Below are 26,087 nucleotides of genomic sequence, written 5' to 3' on the forward strand. Positions count from 1 at the left end.
CTGTCAACAACAGGACTCCACTTCCTCCCACGATGCAGAAATGAAGCCAAAAAATCCCTAATATCAACGCCGCCATTTTGTGCCAATGATGTCATGGGAGCCAGAGTCTGTCCATTGGTCTCAGTGGTCAATCATGACGTCTCACCAGACATATCATAAACATGAACACATATATACAAACTACCTAAAATGACTCTTTGAGCAAAAGGGTTTTCTTTTTAGTCTGGTCCATGTCTCATCCACTAACATGGAGTAGACGGGTTCGGGACCTATACCACAAGCAGGCACCAGGGGGCTTCACTTCAGGGGAACCATCACGTCGGCCATCTTTATATAGAGTCTAAGGAATCAACTAATACTTTGACATGTATAAATGTATTTTAGGTCTGAGAGGGAAAACATCTCGACTCCAGCTGAAGTGAGTCGATCGGAGCGTTTCAGCTGAAACCAGCCGCCCACATCTGGACTTCAGATCAACAAGAGCAAGCGACAGTGAAGTGAGTCAGTTAAAGTCAAAACCCACAACAATAAACTGCAGCAGAGGAAGCGTGGAGGTTTGGTGATAATCCTCTGAGGCCTCATCGGGACGAGCCTCACGCGGTCACTTGATCGATGACGACCATCGATCGGAGCTTTGAAGATCATCGAGTCCTTTGATCCTGAGCTCAAAACCTCAACACGCAGCTGGAAGCAATGACTTTTATAGCTCATTAGCATTAGCCATGAATTATGTTGTGTTTTGGTATTTTGTTCGCATTGTTTTTTCATCATTAGCCTTTATTATTCTTGTGTAATTGTTTCCATTCTGTATTGGGGGGGGGTTATTGGAAACAAGTTTTGCTTTCTTCACCTTCCCCACAGAGGTTATGTTTTCACCCCCGGGTCTGTTTGTTTGTAAGTACGACTACACAAAAAACTACTGGATGGATTTCAAAGAAACTTTGTACAAGGATGAAGTAAGGGTCAAGGAAGAATCTATTATATTTAAAACATTTATTCACCATCTTTAACATGTAAAATGGGCGTTTTGCTAAATATTTCCCACAAACCCAAAGAACAATGAATGGATCTTGGTTTTAAAACCTCAGGCACATTCAGGGATCTGATATCTACGAATGTATGACATTAAATAAATATGACAAAATAAAATACACATTAAAAAGTATCCCAGTCTGGTAAAACTCGGTAATATGTTAATCTCTGAGAGGATGCTCGCATACTGTACGCACAAACATTCATCGGCCCCGGTGTAACACAATCGCGGCTTCCAAAAGAGGAGCTCACGTCGACACACAAACTCACTGACACACATAAGCTGGTGGTTCGGCTGCCAAGACGAGAGGCAGCGCTTCCGCTCAAGTGCTGCCAAGTGGGTGAAGAGGTCACGTGATCCAGTGGGAAGAGTCCTGAGAGTGTGGATCCCTCACTCATTATCAAAAAACATGCATCAAGTGGCGTGAAGCCTCCGCAGGCTCATGTGTGAGTCTGCAAGTGGAGGGATTAGCGCCCGAGCTCGCTGGCGTGACTGAGGGCGGTGGCGGTTTAATGGGGAAGACGCACACAAACACCCACACAGACACACAATCCACAGAAAGGTCTATTTCCTCATTCACACACGACAGCTTCACTTCCACTGCTATTTCTTTCTCTCTCGGATTTAATTTGATTAATTCTGTACAGTAGCTGATTTAATAAAGTAATAATAAGACTTGAGATGAGAGTAGAATTAAATATTTGGCTCACTGCAAAGAGTTTAGTAAAGTTTGAGTTGATTTCATGAATTTGTGCAACTTTTTTGAGAGAGTTGTGGATACCGAGCGATACTTCTAAAACATGACACCTCCCACAATGCATCACTGTCTGGATACTGATAGACAAAGGTTTTTAATTGGTTCCAGTGATCAAAACATAACACCCACTAATTACTTCTCTATTTTAGCAGCGTAGAAGCTGATGCTGCACAAATTAGAACACGGTGTCCCTCCACAGACAAGACAATTAACAGGAAACACTAAAGAACAGAAAGGCCAATCCTCTAATGTCTTAAAAACTCATTATTTTGATGTGACAGAGGTATCAGTGTGTCCTGCGACCCTCCAGGGGGTCACGACCCCTAGTTTGGGAACCACTGGTGTAAGTGACCGTCCTGATTGAAGCAGATAAAGACCCGTCAACGATCTATCTGCTCACCCTGCGTGTGAAGCCATGAGAGCACGGTGTCCTGATGTGGACACGTCATAACGATCTGTCTGTCGGAGCACAACAGCCAAGTTTAGACAAAGTTTGGGATGATTCATTTTTCAGTGGGTTGTTTTTTTTATCCCTCTTCTCGCTGAGCTACGTGTCAGTGCCAGAGGCGCCAGGCAGGATCATATGAAATGAGGAGAGGGCGCCAAAAGAAAAAAGAATGCAGGAACGGTGCTGTTTAAGTCTGAAGGCATGTGCTGTTATAGGAAGGCATGCATGAGAGCAGGCACTCACACACAGACACACACACACACGCACGCACACAAACAATGCATACAAAGTGAAAATAGCTCTGGGTATGAAAGCACAGACCATCGGGTCCACGCTGAGGACAACACTTTGTGAAATTACACCTTGACATCCCAGCACAATGGATCCGGCTGTGTGGAGGCATCTCAGCGGTCTCAGGAACAAAAAGCTAAAAAGAGTCAGAACAGCACGTTGTCGAACGAGTGTAATCGAAACCAGAGCAGCCGCGTTCTCTTCTGCCATTTAAGAGCTCAAAGAGTCAGACTTTCCTTTCGCTTGCAGCTTGACGTATCACCAACTTTAATAAAAACATAACTTTTGTCTGACAACGGAGCCAAGCGGGGCAGCTCAGGTGCCCCGATCTGGAGCCGGAGCCTCAGTCACGTTGACTCGAGCCGCACTCCACGGCCCAGAACGCTCGGCAGCTGCTTCCAATTAAACAGGCCCGACCGAAGGAGGGGAGAGGAAGGCCGCGCTCACCAGAATGGTTAGCTGTTTGGAGCCAGGACTTCTCTCTGCTCTGTGTTTCTGACAGCGGATCAGTTGTTCAGAGATTCGTGTAAACACACTGTTTTTGTTTGCCGTGCAGGGGCCGGGCTCCGCTCGCTGCCACGCAGAACCATGCATACACAGTGCAGAGAGGGGGAATGTTGCAAGAGACTTTATGATATTTCACCGAAGAACAAAAATACTTTGGGATTATTGCCTTGGAAACAGAGGAGCCCGGTGCCAACACGGGGCCGACTCCAGGAATCTCCCTGAATGAGATAATAATCCCCCAAAGTGAGGCGAGCGCTCTGCCCTTATTGTCTCGGTGACCACAAGCTGTTTTCCCCGGAGCGTTCCACTGGGCTACGTGCTCCAACGACCACAGCCCCGCTGCATCAAGACGACCCACGGGAGGAGGATGTGTGCGGCCAATTTAAATGAGGGGGGGGGGGGGAGCTCGTGCTTTGCGTCACAGCCGACAACGCCGCACGGAAACACCTGATGAGAAGCACCTGTCTGTTCAGTCACAGCTTAGGGGGGAATTTCACCTTAATCCTCAACAAATACATAAAGCAAGTGATGCACAGCTTGTTTTATTTGGCCTGTTTTGGAGCCTCCATTGTGCGGGATCAGATGATATATCATAATGCAGAGGAATAAACCAAAAACTGTCTTTATAAGTGCACCCGGGGGTACGTGAGAAAATATTGTTTTTTATGGTGAACTGATCCTTTAACCACTCGAGCTCTGGTTTCCCCTTTTTATTTCCCCTACGGACGTTTTTAAGTTGTAAAAATGGGATTCAAACCTTTAGTGTATAGGCTGGGGTTTAGTGTAGATGAGTATATATACACAATATGTATTATATTATCAACCTGTTCCAGAAATGGGAAACTTTTAACTTCTCCCCAACTCTGGAATAATCGCGTTCTGCCTTTTTCCAGAGTTTGCCTAGCAGGAGATTGTGTTCCTCACAAACTGCCCCTCTGGAATATTTCAGGAAATTATCCAGAGTTCAGTGCATGTGAAAGCAGCTATGATCACATTGGAATAAGTTGTCCTCTGCTGAGTCAACAGGGTTTTAAGAGCAAGTAATGGCACAAGATGACTTTAGAGAGAAATGATTGGAAAACAAAAGCCACAAATATTAGAAATCAGCAGAGAAAACCCATCAAATCCCAGAATGTAGGTCAGAGGGTCCTCCACGTCCAACAAGCTGTCACATGAGGAGCAGGAACAGAATTACCACTGACACTTTCAAAAATCTACAAACTAGCATCCAGATTAAATACCGGAAAGCAAAGTCACGCTGGGACATTTTCAGAGCCCGAAATCTTTCAATACTCAAAATCAAAAACAGCTGCTGATCGGCTGCGGTTTGGCTTTTTGTGTTTCCTGAGTGAGGACCTGCACGGACGGATGATTTTTTTTTCCGAGCTTGAAAAGTAATAATCACAACAACAAAGTTAGAAAACATTCAAAAAGAACAAGTTCCAATGTTAACTCACATAAACTGTGTTAACCTGGTATCAGAGTGGGAGTGAGGAGCAGGAGCTGCAGAGGATCTCCTGATGGAAAACTCATAAAATAAGAGGGGAGATAACAATAACACCGGCTCTGGCTCTCTGGTGCCAGTCTATCTCTGCTTGTCTCTTGTCTCTGACACTAAAGCCTCTACTCCGGCTCTCCCTCGCTCAGACCTCATCGCCGACCCCCCCTCTTCATCCTCCCTCTTCTTCCTCCCACCGTCTCCCATCTAGCTACTAAATTATCTGTCCGAGCTGTGGGAGATACCCCCTTCCTGCCCGGGGTCGCTTGTCTTACCACAAGATGGTCGGGGGGGGGGGGGTGAGGTGTGTGCGTGTGTGTGTGTGTGTACACGTGAGAACACTGCATACGAAGCAGAAACACACATCCCCTCTCTCCTTCTCGTTTGATGTCCCAGGAGGAGGGAGGATCTGCGGCTGCACTAAATGTCGCTCTGGAGGTGCCGGTGATGGACGGCTGGCGGGAGCTCTCTCTCTCTCTCTCTCTCTCTCTCTCTCTCTCTCTCTCTCTCTCCTGTTTGTTTGTTTCAGGGACAGGTCGACGCGGCACCAGGGTGATGTCAGAGAAACAACAATGGAAATGTGCGTCCCTGCATGTGGATGTGTTTGAGGGTTTGTTGATGCAAAGTCACATGGAGGAACAAATCATTCTGAAGCTGGGATCCATTATTACAGCAGAGGAACTGGGGCCAACATCAACCCTCCACTCTGCCTCTCTCTCTCTCTCTCTCTCTCTCTCTATCACTCCAACTCCCTGTGTTTTACAAAGGGGAAGTAGTGGAACATTATTTTTCCTATAAGCTGGACACACTCTGACATATTTTACGGTCCCTTCACAGTCGGAGCTCTGCAGAGGAGAGAGGTGGAGGAAACCTCTGGGATGTGGTCAGACTCAGGTAAAAGACCCCCCCCCCCCCCCCGCGTACAATCACCTGATCGCTCAGCGCTACACAATCAACCCGGCTGTGGTCGAGTGACTGGAAAGCCTGGAAACTTCAGATCAGAGCTTCTGACGGACCGCTCAGATTGCACTTGAAGAAATCCCCCCCCCCCCCCCCCCCCCCCACACACAGCTACAAAATGGCGAGCGGCTCCGCATTTGATCACGCCCAAGAAAGAGAGGTGAGTCTCATGTGCGCTTAAAGACAGAGGAATGACCCCCCCCCCCCCCACACAAATGAGGAGTGTCAATCAAAGTCACAGAACGAGAGAAATGCATCTCTGACGCAAAAGATGCAAAACGGCTTCATTTATGATCCTGCATCGACAACACACGAGGCAGCAAAGGGGCACAAAAGAAAAAGGCAGAAAGTTTGGGGACACTGAAGCTCAGAGGTGGAAGAGTTCCTCCTTTCATACTCATGTAAGTTCCCGTTATAAACACAACTTAGCGGCGAACCGAGAGTTTAAGAATAGAGAGTGTAAATAAATTGTTTCAACCTGTTTAGAGAAGCAGCCGGGTGGAGCCACCACAACTGGACAATTCAGTTTGCCACAAGAGACGAAAAAGCATGAGTGCGACAAAGTTAAAACGATCTCAAGGTAATTTGCAGGATTTCTACTTTAGTTTACTTTGACTTAAATCTAACAAATCTGCAGTAAGAGTTACTCCACAGTCGGGAATCAAACCTCAAACCTGCATGGGCCAAAATGTGACTAAAGCTGGAACTGAACCTGGTTTAGAAACATAATCTTTTTTAATTTACTATTTAATCACAAAGCTCCTCATCTAAATCAACTTTAAACTATTTCATCAAGGAAAATCCTGATAGAATCCTGTTTTATAAACATTTGAAAACTTTGGACTTTGGGGAAATTCATGTTTTTAAGACGTCACTTCTATTTTGAAACAAAAGCAATGAGAAATTTGAAGAGTCAGTCGATGTTTAACCAGATAAAAACTTGTATATTGATTTCGCCACAGCAGATAAACGTTAATTTATTATGATTAATAATAAATTATTATATTAGGAATATTGGGAACCAGCTTCGACCATCATCTGGTGGGTCTGTCAAAAGCAAAAGCATCAAACCAGGAAACTTTTAGAAACCCAGAGATGTGAGGAGTCACATGACACCAGAGGAGCAGCTCAGTGGACACAGGTGAACCACATCAGGGCGGAGCCTCTAATCACAGGGCTGCGTTCAGCTCAGACGACACGTTGCTCAACGTTTTTTTAAACCTAAACAGGGGTTGGGACTCGGAAGCTTTGCATCTGTGGCAGCTGAGAAAGTCATTTGATGTGAAAGCTGAGCAGCAGCAGAAAACCCCATCAGGTATAAAATATACATTATATACATGTTATTATAAACAGACCTCTGTCCCGCCCACAAAACAAGAGAGAAGGCTCTGTTCTGCCAAAAATGCCGATCGACCGACAAACCAGGGCAAAGACAGGAAGTAAAGGCAATTTAATTTCAAAATAAAACAGGAAATGTTAAACTCAAAGTCCAAAGACCATAAATTCAGATACATGTCTTCCCCAAATTAATCAAAGTCAAAAACTGATATAGATAGCTCCAAGACATTTCCTTAAAAAACTCACAACCAGCAGCAGAATCATGACACTGATCAGGTGTCGTATTAAGTTGTGTTGACAAACTTCTCACCTTGGTTATGACAAATCTCTCAACATTTAGTCGTTACATAGGCCTGGAGGATGTGACCAAAAAGTTAAAATAATTTGATATCAATAATCATCATGATAAATTTCACAATATAACTTATTTTTTGCTCCTGAGTGAAGGTCGTGGTTTTAAACTCTTTTTTTAAGAGCAATTTAGCAATAGAAACATCATGATATCTATTATATACAATTAAACTGCAGTATTTATCAATATTCTTAATTTCCCAGCCCTATCTCTGCACATTATGATCTGCTTATTAATGACGCTGTCAACCTCAAACTTATGGATTAAAAGAAGGTGTTATCGACTGAGCCGCGTCTCTGTCAGTAAAATATTGAAAGTGACTGGTGAATTGTGGGAATTCACAGCGTCTGTGGCTTGTGGCCAAAAAGAGAAAGTTGGTGTTGCTCCCTCAGTCCTCTGACACTTGGCTGAACTTTACAGAACCCGGCACGTCAGAACAGTATGACCCCGCCTGTGACCCCCCAGCCACGAGGTTGTCAAACGTGCACCGTGCCAGTCGCCGCTTCTTTCTGATGAGAACCACGTCGGATGCGGTGAAACCACCACAGTTAAATGTTCTACAGGCTTCATAGAAAAGCACCAACACGTTAATATTCATCTAATGTGGTCTGACGAGCTGCCGAGAGCCGTAAGAGCTCAACACTCCAAAAAACAACTTTCAAAACAAAGTCACGCTCGACCACAACTTAAGTGGGAGAAAACAAACACTTTAAAAACTTCTTTAAACTCAGTTTAAATCAGAAGAATAGAAATTACTGTGTCCAATTATCTTATTTGACTGAAATATAAGCATAATAATCGAAAATGGAACTGAATTCAACATTTCCCTGCATTTGACACGGAATTTGAACTTGTGGTCAGTGTGTTAATGTGTGTGTGTCCGCCTGTGTGTGTGCTTGTGTGTTACAATTGTGTGGTTTTCTGGCAGTGCTCTTCTCACATCGCACGAGCGAATGTTTACCCAACTTTTTATGGCGATTGTCTCATAAAGCGCTGGGAGAGAACCCGGCTCTCCGCGGCACCGGCTCAGCCGCAGGTTCCCCTCCCAGCGACCACCTACCAGGACGCCCCCCCGGCAGATGCGTCCCCTCCACAACGACCATTGCAAAACGGCGTGTCGAGGCAGATTACCGCTTGAATTACGACACCGGTTACGACCGGGACTAGAGCGACGCTGCCTCTTCTCTCAGGCACATGTGCACGAGAAATGACGCAATCCAAAATATCACAATTAGACCATGAATAACAACTCAGGAGAATGCAGTTGGTTCTGCTTCACTCCTCGGCCAGATCTTGTAAAATTCTGCAGAGTGTGGAGTTTTAATATGAAGCTTGTTTATGATTAAAATAGATTTAAAGCCAACAACAGTGTTCGACCTTCCTCTGGAAAACTGCACTCATCAGAGTCCTGTACTCTCTCAGATACACAAAGAAAAACCAGGATCCGTATCGTATCGCCCGGACACACGTGACCTTCTCCTCCCTGGATGACTTCACTGGTTTTATATTTCCTTGTGTCCTCTACATTTCAACAACGCCGCCTCTGATGCGCTGACTCCTCACTTTTCACTTTTGTGTCAGACGGAGGAGGAAAGAGACTTTGAAGTTTGTTTCTATGAATCAGACGGATCCACAACACAGAGGGAGACACAAACATCTGCCCCCGAGACACGCAACACAGAGTGACACCCCGGAGACGCAAAGACACCGAGATGGATGGATGTGACGGAGATTAGAGATCAACACTCATTTCTATATCTGACTCATCCGACTGTGATGTGCAAAATCTCTGCCGCCACCTCTTCAGGACATGATCTGCAGCCCTCGCCTCTTCCTCCCCACGTTCCCTGGCTACTACCCCTGTTCTGGCACCTCCACCACTCCTCTTCCTTCATTCCCACAACTCCCAATAACACCGTCTGACACGTCCAGAACCCTCCCAAAAACATGCTTTTCTTTGCTCAATCTCACGGGTCCACACAGCTCCGCCGTACATCCCTTCACCGGCGAGGAGAGGGGGAGGAAAGCCGGCTGACAGGGGCATCCACACACACACACACTCCTCAAGACGCTGGCACAGACCAAGAAATAACAAAAGTCTCCCGAACTGCGGTCGAGGGCAGCGCAACACTTTATCTGCGAAGGCAAAACAAAGGAAGGCCCTGTTGAGCGCTGGAACTGTGTTTACTTTCAGAGGAGGACAATGCTCTGTCGGAGGGGGGGGGGGTGCGCAAGGACTGATGTGGCACTTGAGGGACGAAAGAAAAGAAAAAAAGGAAAACGCTTTCTCTGTTGAGAAAACAGTTGTAGAAGTCTGTTTGAATATGAGGAGCAGGAGGAGGAGGAGGAGGAGGAGGAAGAGGAGGAGGAGGAGTAAGAAGAGGGGGAGGATGAAGGGCGAGAGCAGAGAAGAAGAGAAACAGAGACAGCTGACGTGACAGGGATCTCATCTCTGTGATGTGTTTATCATTCTGGCCTTTTTCTTCTCAAGGAAAATATTTTTATGTCTAGAAGCAATAATGTAAAAATGTAAAACTGAAAGGTTTGGCGTTGTTGTTGTGAATCATAAATATAAAAGAGAAACTGAACTTTCAAACTATGTACTCATTTCCTGAGTCCACTGATGGAAAAGATGCAGATTAAACTGGAAACTTTGCACTTGTTGATTTATCCACTCACATTTCAAATTGAGGATGAAGCTGCATGTTGAAAAATGTGTGTATTAAAATAACAACACAGAACAGAAACTTTCCCTTTAACAGAGGAAACATCCAAATGTGACGCAGGACTGGAGACACCTGCTGTCACATCCCTGATCAGCACTGACACAGAGACGTCTGTCGTTCACTGTGTGAGTTGTTTAGCAGCGGACAAAACAGGATGTGACGAATCAAAACATGAAGTGAAATGAAAAACATCCCCCGTTACACTCTGGATTCATCAACAATGCAGGAATCTGTTGCCAGGAATAGTGTTTTTACTGCACCCCCCCCCCCCACCTCCACCACAGGCAGTTTCTAAGAGGAAGAAACAGAGATTCTTGGGTAATGAAGTCATTGCAAACAGCTATGAGGAAGCTACTGAAGTAAAACACCCAGATACCATCGTCTAACTTCCAATAAGCTGCTGCAGGACCCCCCCCCCCCCCCCCCATCTATCCCCCAGATGTGACACAAAATGATCTCATCAACAATCAGAGAACCTTCCAAGATCAGCTCGTATCCCAGAATCAATCCTCTCCTTTCCACAGCAACAGTTATTTGAGATCACCCCCTTCGATAAAGCATGCCCAGCCAAATTCTCTTTGTTTCCCAAAAAACATCACACATGGTGCAGAGCGGAGGGGAAGGGAAAAATACCAGCTCTCCCTTATGCATCCAATCAATGGGGGAGAATGGGAATTCGAGAATGTGAAAGGGTCACAACCCCGGGGATGGAAACGATCCCCCAGTTGCTACCGGGTATACGGTGTGTAAACAGTGAACTGGAAAAACATTAGTCTAAGTCTGGAGGTTTACACTATTGCACCACTGAGCGCTTTGAGGCTCCTCTAACACAGGAGAAGCCGAGAGTACAAATGAAGCCACGAGTGAGAGACGGCTGCATTTCTAAACATGGAAGGTCATTTAGCCTCTTCCAGGTTTTCTCTCTCACGCGTCTCCGAGTGGAGCGAGCGGCTCCTGCAGCCAGGTGGGCTGGTAAAGCCATCTCTCCACGGGGTGAGAAAGTTCAGGCTCTGAGCATGAAACCAATCTAGAGTCTGCAGCTTGGAACCCGGAGCAGCTACAAGCCGCGTTCCACTCCCTCATTAGTCCGACAGTGGAGGCTGCAGGAAAGCAGATTGCCATCTTTCGCTGCAGGCAGAGAGAGAGAACACTCGATATTCCCATTTGGGCCCCCGAGCAAACTTCTAAGTTAACTTAGCTGACACGATTTTGCCAAGTAATCCTTGATTTCAATAATATGCGAGTGTGTCCCTGGACGACAGATCGCTGGGTTGGATTTCAGGTTCAATATGTGCCATGGATGAAAAGGCATCAATGAGAACTGTCACAGGAATCCCACTGATCTTCAGCTCTCTCATAATTTCACATTTTAAGGAGCGGTAACACAAAACATCTGAAGAGGAGAGGGAAGGTCACACCTTTTTGTTTTTGCTCTGGATTCATAGTTTGAAGTGTGTGTCTGTAAAAACATGGCATATCCAGTCCTGGTTAAAAATTCCAAAACATATATATAGACTCACATGTTTTTCATTTGACTGGTGGTTAAGCCTGAACCACCCGAGTGCAGGCCTCAGAGAATTTAAATATCTTTCAAAAGGTGCATCACATAATGCAGACTCAATGGGCGGCTCGAGTTTCCCTCTCTCTGCCCTCAGCGTCTTTTCACAGCGTCTTAAGAGGTCACCCAATTTTAATGGTCACTTATTGCCTGTGGAGCCGCTCCTGGTGGTATGAAGGTACCTCAGGACCACCCGAGTGCCAAAACTGCCCCGGGCTCAAAGGCTCAGGGTAATACTGGCACTGATGATGCAGCCCTGCACCGGACGACCGGATGAATTACTCTCTTTTTTCATTTTTACTTGAGCCACGAGGGAAAGCCTTCGAGGGCTTTGAACCTGAAACAGCAGCCTTGAGTGGTTTATGTCTACGGAGGGGGGGAAATTAAAATGTGGTCGCTTTTCTTTTCTTTTCACTGATAAGAATGTTTCAGCTCACGAGAGAACAAGAGGAGCTCGTGCAGGAGACATGCAACACTCATTTCCCTTTTCCCAGACCGCTCACTTATTAGAGGAGGCACATCCGAGATGAATAGTTACGGCTCGTCTGATTCTGGACATGGGAATAATAAAGTCGCGATGCCAAAGAACAAGGCCTTCCTGCTCACGTCCAAGACAATCATGATTTAATATAACGCAGAGGAGGAATTTAATTCATGAGCAGACAAATCCAATAGGTGGCTCTGTTCTTTCTTTCTCTGTGTGTGTGACTTGGAAGGTTTCAATCCCCTTTTTTCTCAAAAGCAAAACCTTGATCTCATTACATTTATATCAACCAAATGTTTCCTGCAAAAGCCAAAACAGATCAAATAGAAAACAACAGTGCAAAGACACGAGGGGGCGTTCCAGTACCTGTAGAGAGAGAGAAGAGGTCAGCAGGTCACTCACCTCGGCACGCTGCGTCCGGGGCTGGCTGGCGTCCGTCTCGATGGCGTACACATCCACCAGGTAGAGGTCGGAGCCCTTCTCTCGGTCCAGCTCCGCGGCCGTCTGTATCACTCCAGTGTTGCGGCCGATGGTGAAAAGGCGCCCCACGGCTTTCCCACCGCTGCGCACCGCCACGATGAAGTACTCCACTTTGCTGGCAGAGCCGCGCGGGCTGGAGGCGTCCAGGGAGATGACGCTGGTGCCGGGCGGCTGGCCCTCCTTCAGGATGGTGATGTACTTGGGCTGCGAGAACACAGGGCCGTCCATCCCCTGGAGGAGGATGGTCAGCTCAGTCCTGGAGGTCTTGCGGTCCGTGCCGTGGTCAGTGGCCGACACGGCGAGGGTGTACATGAGGCGGGACGGCACCAGCTGGGAGGCCAGGCGGATGTCCCCGCTGTACCGGTCCATGATGAACGTGTCCGAGTCTCCTTCCACAAGCTCGTACTCCACTTCCCCGTTCGCCCCGTCGTCGGGGTCAAAGGCCACCACTGTGGTCAGGATGGAGCCGATGACGATGTTGGGCTCGGCCACGAGGGCGTTCTGGGACACGAAACTGGGAACATTATCGTTCTGGTCCGTGACCCATATGGTGACGTTTTTCAGGGCGAAGCGGCGGAACTCGGCCGGAACCGCCTGGTCGGTGGCTTTCACCGTCAGCTCGAACAGGTTGGAGAACTCCCTGTCGATTTCCCTGTTGGTGTATATGAGCCCAGTGCTCGGGTCGATGGTGAAGTGGCTCCCCCGAGGAATCTGCTGGACGATGGAGTACTCCAGCTCCCCGTTGATGTCTGCGTCGGTGTCGTGGGCCGTGATGGTCATGACCGAGGCTGAGATGGGGAGATTCTCAGAGATGGATTTGAAAATGTCCCCTGGTGTGAATATGGGGGGGTTGTCGTTGAAATCCCTGACGTGAATTACCACAGGGATGGATGAGGAGCGGGGGGGTCTGCCGTTGTCCTTCGCGGTGATGTTGAGTTTGTAAAACGACTGCGTCTCATAATCCAGCTTCTTCACCAGGAAGATGCTGCCGGTGTTGGGGCTGATGCTGAAGGTGCCGTGGTTGTTTGTGGCGGTGATGCTGTACGTGATGTCGGCGTTCTGACCCGAGTCTGAATCCGTGGCGGTCACCGACGCCACCAGCTCTCCGATCCTCATGTTCTCCAGGACGTCCACGGACAGCGAGGACTTGGGGAAGGAGGGGGAGTTGTCGTTCTCATCCAGGATGCTGATGCTCAGCATGCAGGAGGAGGACAGGGGCACAGCTCCGGCATCTACGGCTATGATCTTCAAAGAATAGGAGGATGTCGATTCATAGTCCAGCTTTCCCACTAACGTGACCTGCCCCGAGCTGCCGTCGATAGTGAACTGCCCCTCCTCGTTGCCCTCAGTGACCTGATAGAGCACTAAACCGTTCTTGTTCTCATCCACGTCAGAGGCGGAGGCCCGGAGCAGCTGGGTCATGTTCGGAGCCGACTCTGAGATGGAGGCCTGGTAAATGTCTTTGGTGAATTTAGGCGGGTTGTCGTTGATGTCTTGAATGTAGACCTGCACTTTGGCCTGGTCTCTGAGGGGCTTGGGGAGACCCTGGTCTGACGAGACGACCACGAAGCTGAACACGGCGGCGCCTCTTTGTCTCATGAGCGTCTCGCGGTCCAGCTGCAGCGTGCTGGTCAACTCCCCCGTGATGGCGTTCAGCTCGAAGTTGGGCTGCGGCGTCTCAAACGTGTATCTGACTTCACTGTTTGGGCCAAAGTCTTTATCCTCGGCGAAAACCCGCCCGACCAGCGAGCCCCTCCTCTGCTCCTCCTCAAAATGAAACACGTAGTTCGTGCTGTTGAAAAGAGGACGGTTGTCGTTGACGTCGTCGAGAATCACGCTGACGTTGACGCTGGCGCTCAGCGGCTCCACCGCTCGGTCCCGGGCCACGAGCACCAGGTCGTATCTGTCCTGTGTCTCTCGGTCCAGCTCTGCTTTGATGTACAGCTGCCCGTCTGGAAAAATCCCAAACACGTCAGCTACGTTTCCACCGGTGATGTCGTACATAATCTCCCCGTTGAGACCCGAGTCCTTGTCGGTGGCCGCCACTTTGAAAAAGCGGCTGTTGACAGGCTCCGACTCCGGGATGATGACCTCGTAGGAGAGCTGGTCGAACACGGGCGAGTTGTCGTTCACGTCGTAGACGCTGACGACGAGGACGAGGCTGGAGGCGTGCTGCGGCACCCCCGTGTCCGCCGCAGTGACCTCCACCTCGTAGGAGCTGGTGGTGACCTCCAGCGGCCCGGTCAGGGTGATGAGGCCGCGCTTCTCGTGGATATGAAACAGGCCTTTGGGGTTCTGCTTGAGGCTGTAGACCACCACGCCGTTCAGGCCCTCGTCGGGGTCGGCCGCTCTGGCCTGGAAGATCACGTGACCCGTGCTCCAGTTCTCCACCGCGCTCACGTGCTCCACGGCGTGGATGAAGTGAGGCGCGTTATCGTTCAAGTCCTTCACGGTGATGTTGACGAAGGCCTCCCCGGTGATCTGCCCGGCTCTGGCCACCACCTTCAGCTGATAAAAGCCCTGCTCCTCTCTGTCCACCTGACTGGAGGCTGTGATCTGACCGGCGCCGTTCACCTCAAAGAGCCCCCGCTGGTCCCCGGAGGTGACCAGATAAGAGATGTTGGTGTTCAGATCTACGGTGGTGGCGGACACTGTCCCTATGACTGTGCCCACGCCCACATTCTCAAACATGACAAAGCTGTAAACCTTCTGGCTGAACACCGGCGGGTTGTCCTGTGTGTCTATGACAGTGACGGTAACTATGGCGTGTGTGTGTGAGCGCAGGCCGCCGCCATCTGCTGCCGTCACCTGCAGCTGGTAAGCAGTTTTCTCTTCTCTATCCAGGGGCACCAGAGTGGTAATTTTCCCCATGTTGCTATTAATGCGGAATTTGGATGCATCTCCAGCCGTAATTATATACTTGACTGTGCCATTTCGACCTAAATCGGGATCTGTGGCTGATACGGTGGTTACATAGGAACCCGAGGGCTCGTTCTCCTTCACGTTGGCAAAATACTGCACTGGGTAGAAGACTGGCCTATTGTCATTGATATCCCACAGGGTGATGTTGACTTTTCCTGCAGAGTGCAGGGGGGGGCTGCCTGCGTCTGCCGCCTGGATGTGGAGTAAGAAGGAGGCCTGATCCTCCCGGTCCAGCTCCACGGCTGTGCTTAATCGGCCTGACGCAGCGTCCAGGCGGAACAGCTCCTGGACACTGGCGGGAGTCTCTGCATCAAACGAGAAGCGGATAGTTCCATTGGCCCCGAGGTCGTCATCCGAGGCGGAGAGCAGCAGCAGCTCGGTGCCAGCAGGAGCGTGCTCCACCAGGGAAACATGATACGTGCTCTGTGTGAACGTGGGCACTTGGTCGTTCACGTCAGTGATGTTGATTATCAGTTTAGTGTAGGACATCTTGGGCTGCAGCCCCTGGTCTTTGGCACTAATGTTGAGCACAATTTCAGCTGCTATTTCCCGATCCAGCAAAGCTGCACTGGTAACCAGACCGCTGTTCTCACTGATGGAGAACCAGCCCAAAGTGTTTCCAGACACCAGGGAGTAGCGCAGGTTGGCATTCTGCCCTGAGTCACCATCTGTTGCTGAGACCCCTTTAATGTAGCTGCCTTTTGGAACGTCCTCACTGATATCTACTCTGTACAGCGTTTCCTGGAATATGGGGGGGTGATCGTTGATGTCATTCACAAAAATGACCAGACTGGCAAAAGAGGAGCGGGCCACGGGTTTGCCATTGTCGGACACAGACACGGTCAGGTTGTATGAGGAAATCCTCTCCCTGTCTAACACGCTGGCGACTTTGATCAGACTTAAATTGGGCACGGGGGACGTGTGCACCTCAAAGTGCCGCTGCTCGTTGCCTCCTAAGATGGAAACAGATATGTTGCCGTTGGCTGTGGGGGAGTCTGAGTCTGACACGGTGAGCAGAGCCACCACTGTGCCGATCTGTGCGTTCTCATCCACAGACGCAAACTTAGAAGTGGTGGGGAAATACCTGAACTTCACCACAGGGTCGTTATCGTTCACGTCTAAGAGTTTAACGGTGGCCTCGGTCCTGCCTGACAGGGCGGGCACCCCGTTATCCACCGCATGAATAGTCAGGGAATACTCTCTCTTACTCTCAAAATCTAAAACCTCTTTTATGGTGATAGTGCCAACTTTGGGGTCAATTTGGAAAGGGGTCCCCTCATCTAAAAAGTACCTGATCTCAGCGTTGGCCCCCTCATCCTGGTCTGAAGCTGTGATCTGCAGAACACTAGAGCCCACGGCTGCGTCCTCAAACACACTGCTCTGGTACTGCTCCTGGTCGAACGCAGGGGGGTTGTCGTTTATATCTTGGATGGTGACGTTAACTTGCAAGTGGCCAAACTTTTTAGGGTCTCCTTTGTCCTCCACCTCGATGAGGAGCTGGTAGAAGGGGGTGACCTCCCTGTCCAAGCCCCCGGTGGAAACCAGGTGTAAGAAAGCCCCCTCTCCACTGGGATTCACTGTAATATCCAAGCGGAACCTCCTCTGCTCGTTGCCCCTCACTATCCTGTACGTGGTGTGGTCCACCCCGTTGCTCCCGATGTCCGAGTCCGTGGCGGTGTCCAGGATCACCTGCCGGCCGCTGCTCGCGTCCTCCTTGAAGGACACGACGATGGACGCGTCCGGGAACACCGGCGAGTTGTCGTTAATATCCAGCACGACTATCCGGACCTCGGTGGGGTAGGTGGGCTGACTGGACAGCACCACCACGTTGATCACATCGCTCTGCAGGACCTCCCGGTCGATCACGGACGAGGTGTAGATCACCCCCGTGGTGCCGTTGATGGCAAAAAGTTTGTGGTTCTCGCTGAAGCGGTACGTGAAGCTGGGCTTGGTCTCTATCGAGCCCACATAGGTGCCGACGGGCTGCTCCTCCAGGACCTGGAACTCTTGGCGGACTTGGCTGGACGTGGAGTACTGCGACAGGGTCCACAGCACCAGGAGAACCAAATGGAACCGGCCCGAAGCCCTACCTGCGTGCGCCATGGTCAGTGAGCCGGTCCACCTTTCTCAGACAGAGTCCATGCCGCTGACGCATCAACTTTACTCCGGTTGTGCGAGTCACTAAAGCATCGTAGAAAAGTGCAAGAGAACAAAAAAGTCAGCGGGTGAAACCACGCAGCGGCTCCTCCGGTGTCCAGACCCCGCTCCGTAGGTGTCCTCCTCTCCTGCGCTGCGCACCCGCGCCAACTGTATCCAGTGAGGAGAGAAGAAGGATTCCTGCAGGACCAAGTTCCTCCGCAACTCCTCCAACTGTCTCTTCACAGCAGAATCTCAAAAATCCATTAAAGGTGGGGAATAAACAAAAAGAGAAGTTCCTCGCGCCCCTGGAGATGCGTAAAAGTTTATCCAAAGTGGGAGCGCGGGTGTGCGGTGTCCAGCGTGTGCAGGCGGCTGAGCGCACGCACCGTCCCGTGGAATAACGGTGCAGGCGCTCCAGTCATATGGAGTCCCAGCAAGTTAGGACAAAGCTGGAGTTCTGCAAACTCCCTCCCATCGCCGCTCCCATTGGACGGCTGCGCTCCTGCCCGCCCCCCCTCAGCCCCGCTCCCCGCTCCTTTGTGCCGAGCAGCCCCTGCGTCCCCGCCTGTGGACCAGGACGTCAATCTAATTAGACAGGTAACGATGCCCGGATCCTCCTAATGACCCCGATCACAGAATCAGGAGAATAAATACCGTCTCCATCACAGTGAAACGACTCAGAGGGAAAAGAGGGTAAAGTCATGACGAGAGAAATGTCTTCATGAGGCAGAAATACTTTAAAACAGAGTAAAAACACCCAAACACGATCATAATAAAGCAATATAATAAATACTGGTGATAATATGTAGTAAAACCTTTAATAACATAAGCAAAAGTTACTGTAAACTCATATTTCAATACCAAAAAGTGTTTTTTTTAATATTACACTATCAAAATAATACCACAAATGATCTAAAATATCATTATATGATATGATACTAAATACTATAAACTGAAGAGACATATATTAATGATATTAGCAGCTAAAGTTGCAGGATAGAAGCAATCAGATACTTAATATACATACATATGACACAATTTGCTAGATAATCATCAAATACAATAATATGTGTGCTTCAGATTCTTATAGTAAAAGAAATTTACATTCAGAAAGTTAATAGTTTATATGAAAATGTAAACAAGTCAAAGGGAAAAATGGTCAAATAATCGTTTCCTGTTTCCTTCAAAGTTTGTATTTTATTTTATTGTAAATTCAACATGTCATTTATATGTTCTTCTTCTTTCACTTGACTGTATAATACTATGTATTTATTAAAGTTAATGAGGTGGATAATGAAGTCATAGCGTCCTATGAAGTTCAGAACTGTGGGTGAGTAGCTCCATCTAGTGGCCTAAGAGCAGTAGTGCCAGATTTCACTGAGAATAATCATGTGTTACTAAACTGAAATATGGGATTTGTAGTTTTTAGACTTTAAGGAAATTGTTTTTTATTTTTAACACATGTTGAAGAAAATATGCACAAATCTGTCATGAGGGAATTTTACAAAAATTGGAGTAGAATGTATCCATTAAAGTATTTTATTTAAATGTATATTCTTCTGATAAGTATGACAACATAATAGTGTTTCGAAACACACTCTGTTTTTATGTGTAACTGGAAAACTTTTACATTTAAACATTAAAACTGAGCTTCACAAAATATAAGAAAAGAAAATAATATCTTGAGGTACATAAGTGTAAATACTTAAATTCATCTAGGTAACAACATTGAGCTACTTCCTATTTGTAGAAGATGAACTGGACATTTTTCACATTGGTGCACTCTTATTTTGTAAGTTATCATCTAATCAACTAATCAATTCAATCAAACAGGAGGTTGCATGTGAAAATGGATTATTATTATTATTAATAATGTAATGATTGCACTGTGGGAAAACAAACGTCATCACATAGAGCAGAAGACATTGATCAATTCCAGAATAAACACATCTAATAACTGAACAGGCTCAGCGAGGAGGTCGAGTTCAGGTCAAACGAGGTCACTGACGAGTTCACTGCAGGAGGCCCAGCTGTTTGTGTGTCGCTGATCTGAGGCCAGCACGTCGTCTTCCTGTGAAACAACATCACAGAGGATAATTACAACCCTCCTGCTCTGCACAGACATAAAAGTTCATTCAGGTTTTTGGTATTTGACAATTTGTGGCTTCTGTAATCAGGCCGCCGGCCGCCTGGAAGCTGAGCAGGACATGAGTCAACCGGGGTAATCGAATTAGAGCCGTGGCCGGAGCGATGGAGGCTGCTGACACAGATTCAATGTTGTGGCAGCAGACAGAGCATCAGAGCAGATTAGCTAACCTGATTACACCGGCTGAGCCAGGAGCACTCAGGATGCTTTCCATTTAAATATCAACTTGTTGTTGTGTTGGAGCTGATTCTCCTGTCTCTGATCCCAGCTTCTGTTCTGACGGAGAACGAATGTGGAAAGAAAACATGGAGACGCAGCAGCAAAGGGAAAGTTGAGACTATGGACTGAATATAAAGATGTCAGGTCTCTAAAAGGGATCGCCCCCTGGAGGCTGGCTGCAGTATAGGTCATAATCCTCAACTCCTCCATTAACCAAAGTAAAAATGTTGAATATGTTTTTCTAAAGATGGTTTCTGTCGTTCTTTTGATATTTAATTGAGTTTAACGTCATGATTGACAGCGGCATGACCTCAGCACCCTGGGTTATATTGTTTTTATTTCTCATTAACTCATAGTGAGAGTTAACCAGAGAGTGAAGCCAAATCATCTGCCCACATCTCGAGGAGGAGATCGAACCACCGACCTTCTGACCTCCTGAACCACAGCTGCCACAAGTTTATGTGACCATTAGCATTTTGAGCTAATAAACGTTTCTATAAAGATAAAGTATATATATAATAACGATGCATTGAGACAAATGTTGGGATGAAAAGTTAATGATGATTTGTCACTTTCATCACTGACGGTTATAAAAAGAAGCAAACACCTGGAGATCGTGATGGACTGAGACGTTTCTTCTTCCTCGTTCACGTCCGTCTCACAAACGGTTTGTTTTCAGACTCTCTGCTGCAGATCGTGTTTTGATCCATTTGGATAAACGATCTGATTTTCATGTGGAAACAGTCGTCGGAGTCTCGCAGACCTATCGAGCACCAAATGAGTTTTCTTAATTTTGCTTGATGATTCTTGAAATTTCCCCCGTGGGCCGAGCAGAGACCCGAATGCAAAACAAGTTTACGAGGACGATAAAATGAAATCGAAATGAGATTATCTCTGGCTCTGTTGAGGACCAAACTCACACAGGATGCAGACAGATGTCGGCCGGAGAAAAGCGACCCCCCCAACGAGATTACTCCAGAGCCATCAAAGGCCGTTTCCTCCGTGGTTAGGAGAGCACAGTGCCGACTCTCATAAAATCCATCAACATATTGTAAAGTCAAAGCTCGGTCATGAAGATCAAATGTGGGAGTGAATGAGCAGATGAAGGGCTGCGGTAATCCAAAGCAGCCATTCATGCACCATGTCCCCGGTGAAGTGCTCGGGAATCTGACCTGACCTGAATGCACCGAGGCAACAACTGAAAACCACAATCAAGTTTGAACTGGAGTTGAATTCAATACGAGGACAGATCATCAGAAGCTAATCGTCACCTTTAATTCAGACGCACTGGAGAAGCGGTTTCCAGGGTTATTGTTTTTCAGCCTTGAAGGCTGGTGGAGTCGTTTCCTGATTTGAACTCAGAGGAAAGTTCAGAAAGTTGTTCTTTCACGTATAAAGAACCCAGCAGGAGATCGCCTACGTCAGATATCTTCACAACAACATAAAATATAATATCGTTGTCGTTCTTCGCTTCCATCTCTGCAAATATTTGTATTTTTGTAAGTCTTGTGTCCATGTTGGAAAAAGTCTGCAGAAACTGATCTGGACATTTCTCTTTCCTTGTTTTTTTGTATTTCTTGGGAGCATGCATCAGAACGCTGCCCCTCTTTTCTAATAACGACCGAGCATTAAAGCCGCCAGTGGATCTGCTGCCTGCGTCTGTGTTTGTTTAATGTGCTTTTTAAAAGTGTCATCCTGGTTTTAGTTAGCGGCTCCTTCCCAGTGACCCCTCGTTGTCTAATGTGAGGCCCTGCCGTTTCCCAGCATGCTCTGCTTCTCCTGCTCTCCATCTCCCTCATGGAGAACCTGTGAACTCCAGTGTCGGGTGCAGCAAGATGGGTGTTGTGTGAGATATTGTGTTCACAGGCATTTGCTTAACAAACCAAACAAGTCATCCACCGGAGTGAGTCAGAGGCCAGGAGAGGGGGGGGGGGGGAGGGGGGGGGGTGATGATGACATGTGATGAAGTGGTTTACACGGATCCAGGTAATAACCGACAGAGAACTCACTCGTTAAAGCCTCCAGCGCCGGAGGAGTGAGCGTCTGCTCTGATGATATCAAGTCTAATCACTTTACACTCGGTGACAGTTGAGGCAGATGAATGCAGGGGAACGGCCGGAGGTACGTGGACGCTCCGGCTGCTGCGTGTGGCTCGTTTCCTCCTCAGCTTCTGACTTCAGCTGGATCAGACACATTTTGGAGGAACTGGAATGTCTCCTGAGATTCAGACCTTATCACCCAACCTCTGAATTGTAGATTGTGATCAAAGGGTTCCAGGAGGTTTGTGAAAGCTAAACTTCAAAGTTAAAGTTCTTCTTTTCTCTCTCACACAGCTCACATGTTCTTTCTATCACATTATTTTAATGCTTCACCTGAAAATGAAGCTTCTCTTGTTTCCTGATCGTCGTAACTGCTCTTAACTTTGTTTTGTGGCCGGAGTTGTCAGCTGTTGTTGCCTCATTTAGCGGCTGATGAAACTGGAGGAATATTTAGCTGCTGACCACCAGATACTTCCATCAAGACTCTTTAGAAAAACTGGATCGTTAAAGTCTAGTTCCTGTGTAATTCTTTCTTCCCTGATCTTTCTGTTTGGGGTTTGCATGCCCTACTCTGTGTTTTTATTGCTTTCTTTTCACCTTTTATTTCCTTGTTCATTTATTTTTATTATCATCAAGATTAAGATATGTGTATTCATACCAAACACATGCACAGACATGCACAACACACCCATGCAATGGCAGGCAAATTCAACATCTGCATTTAACCCATCTGGTGCAGGACACACAGAGCAGTGAGCGACCATGTACGGCGCTTGGGGAGCAGATGTTGGGGGAGTAAGGTGCCTTGCTCAGGGGCACTAGACAGGGTAGGGAGACTCTTGGATTTTTGGACAGATCAATCCAGGTTCGTCTTTTGTTGTCTCTCCGTGGAGTCGAACCAGAGACGAACCAGAGACCTTCTCTGCCCATAGTCCAAGTTTCTGCCACTAGACCACCGCCTATCTCCCTTCTCTCATATTAATGTATTAGTGTTTACTCCTCCTCAGAAAAGTACTGTCTCTTGAGCAGTGACCTCTTTACCACCTGCAACTATACCACAGAAATATGTGGTTTACTCCTCGTTGTATTCAGATGAAAAGCAGGTAAAGTTAACAAAAGTTTTTCAGGGAAGTTCAGGTTGAAATGGAGACAAATCAAGCAGCCAGGTCATTAACATGAAACAGGAAATCATCTACAATCAGCTGCTGTGATTGTAACAACCGAGTTGTGTTATTATTTATTGTCTTTTGAAAACTATAAATTTGTATTTATCCATGTTTTATAATTTACCATTAATTGAAAAACATCCAATTATCAACCCCAAGGGTACAGACCAAGAACAACAAGAATGAAGAAAGTACAATTTCTTCAAATAAAACAAAACTATGCTATAAGTAAGTACCATTTAAGTGCTACTAAAAGTGTTAGTTTCAAAGAGTTGTTAGTTTTTTTTTTTTTTTTTTCATTCATTCAAGGTAAAGTCGGAAGAGGTGTGTTTTTAGTTTTCAGCTGAAGATGTGTAAACTTTCAGATGTTCGGATGTCGATGGGGAGCTCATTCCACCATCTAGGAGCCAGTGTTTACCAGACAGGGTTTCATCAAGTCACAATAATGACTAAATCCATTCGGTACATTACTGTACAGTTAATTTAAAAGATGAGACATCATGTTACCACAAGTCAAAACATTAACATTTATAATCATCACAGTTTTAACAAGCAAAATAAATATGAGAGGTTTGAGAGAAGGGGATAATCAACGTGCTATACCGCTTCTTTCCAGCAGGTGTCGCTCTGATATCATTGAAATAAACTCCCCTGAGCTCTCCTCAGGAGCAGTGAAGATTTTGCAGATTTAGATTTGTATGCACAACAAAAAATAACCTTCCTCCTCAGGACACAGGTCTGTTTATAGCTGCTGATGGAAATCTGTCAGAATCTGAATTCATTTGAGGGGACGAAGCCAGTTTTGTGTTTTCATCTCTCCTCCTCCTCACTGATACTAAAGTGATGCACAGAGGCTATAACAATTAATTAACCGTGTAATTAGTGAGTCAACAATGAGAGAGCATGTGTCGTACAAATAATTAGCCTGATCTAATTGGCCTGGTTATGGGCTTTGTTTACATTCACACTGTGTTGATGATGTTTGTGTCCACGGTTGCTTTGACTAACATCCACATATAAATATATATATATATATATATAAGGAACTGTTTGTATAATGCAGAATGTTACCTTATTAGAATTGCAAATGCATATATATATACTTTAAATTAATTTCCACATCCCAGGTATGAAAATCCTTAAATCCTAAAAGCTTTAAATTATTATATTTTGAGGAAACGTGAACAGAGCAGGAATTGGACGCTCAGTATCGCTGTTCGGAATCTGTGTCGAGATTCCAAAGATTTTTAAATACAGACACAATGCTCCTGAAGGCACAAGGCTCTTATTTTGATACAAACAGGAAGAATTTGTGTAAAGCTCAGGAGTCACGTTTTGTCTTTTGATGCATCGTCCATCTTTATTTACAGTCTATGGTTGAAGATTTGCACCAAAACTAACCAGATCTAATCTAAATTCAGTTTTTGGTCATATCTGTCGTTGCCATTCGTCAACTGAGCTTTGATCATATATATTTTCCCTCTGCTATCATTATTAAATGTTTCCCACACTCAGGTTACACACAGAGCAAACCATCCAGAAGTAATTAAAGCTATTTTAATAAGGCTGTGACCTTCGATGACACACCCAGGAATCAAACCGCCGAGCAGCTGCTGGTTGTTTCTGTTCACGCTGCTCTGCTCCCGATTCCAGATCAGAAGGATGAGGAAGACTGAGCCGGTTGAATCCTTTGAAACTAATATGGCTGAAGAGACGAGAGGAGGACAGTGAGGAACGGCAGCGAGTGAAGTGTGGAACTGTTCATTAGACCCATTCTTCTGTTTCACACGATCACTGGACCCTGATGTGGTCTGAGAAACTCCCCGAGCTGCAGGAGACAGATCGTTAAATCTTTTCTTCTTATGGTTTTACTGTGGCCCATGTTCCCAATGCTAACATGGATGAGGCAGGGTTTCTGACCTATACTGCAGCCAGCCACCAGGAGGTGATAGAGACACTTTGGCTTCACCTTTGAGGAGCCATCAGGTCGTCCATTCAGTCTCCATAATGTGATAGCATATAAATATAAGCGGGAAACCTCCATGTCTGTTATTTTTTACAAAACACAGCATCTATATTCACGTATTACTTTTTATGTCTGAATTAGGAAATGGAAATACAAACGTATTACCTGGTAACACTGGTTAAAATCCCTTGTGAACAATAAAGATGTTGACTTGGCAGGAAATGAAATGAAGGTATTAAGTTCCCCATCAGCAGGGGCACGATTCTCTGAAGCCATAAAAATATTCAATCTGCAGGTAACTGGACTTATGGGGGTTTGCGCTGCTGGTTTCCTGACACCAGCTAAGAGGAGACCTGAACACCACACTGGGTTTGTGGTGGGACTGATGGCCTCGTGGGTTAAGCACCAGTTTGAATCCGGCCTGATTGCTCTTCCAGATGAGTTCACGTTTAAATGAGAGAAGGATCAATACGTGTCGTCCTGACTTTGGATGATTCAGAGTTTCCTCCAGATCCAGTTTCCACGACAGGGTTTCACTTGAAAGGCACCAAAGCAATTTTCTGCAATTGTTTTAACTTTTGACTTGATGATGACTTTATCCTCGGTGTAGATGCTTATGAGAGGATTATGGTTATGGCTCAATAATCTACAGTTCAGACTGTTCCATCAAAAAATTTCTAATAACTGTGCCCAAAATTCTGAGTATAACTCTATGTTATTTACTTGCAGTATCCTCCATTATATTTATTCTTATTACTAGTCTAGTAACGGCATCAATAATAAATAATCAAATAAATATACCAGAGATCAATCTGTCATCAAAGATAACAGTTTTTGCTTATACCTCATATAACATATTCACAAAGTGCTTAATTTGCATAGAAATAGAAAATACATGAAGTGTTTATAAGTGATATAATAATTGGTGAAAATGTCTTCAAATCCAAACATTAAATAATTAAAGTCATCCTTACTCATAGTATGGCCACTTGGGGGCAGCAAAAACAAGCTGTGAACACCACATTCCCCAAATTATACCTTTAAGGCTGATTTATTAT

At 46.5% G+C, this 26,087-nt stretch overlaps 1 protein-coding gene across 1 annotated transcript in view; it reads right to left on the reverse strand.

Moving 5' to 3' along the window:
• fat4 (FAT atypical cadherin 4) overlaps positions 1–17,614 on the reverse strand; it is a 99,792-nt gene extending 82,178 nt beyond the window's left edge. The window contains exon 1 of the mRNA XM_062394183.1: positions 12,355–17,614. Coding sequence (XP_062250167.1) covers positions 12,355–17,457 — 5,103 coding nt within the window. The 5' untranslated portion in view covers positions 17,458–17,614. The remainder of the gene's footprint in view (positions 1–12,354) is intronic.
• Positions 17,615–26,087: the final 8,473 nt, after the last annotated feature.

Source organism: Platichthys flesus, chromosome 8 (genome assembly GCF_949316205.1).
Source record: "Platichthys flesus chromosome 8, fPlaFle2.1, whole genome shotgun sequence".
Taxonomy (NCBI): domain Eukaryota; kingdom Metazoa; phylum Chordata; class Actinopteri; order Pleuronectiformes; family Pleuronectidae; genus Platichthys; species Platichthys flesus.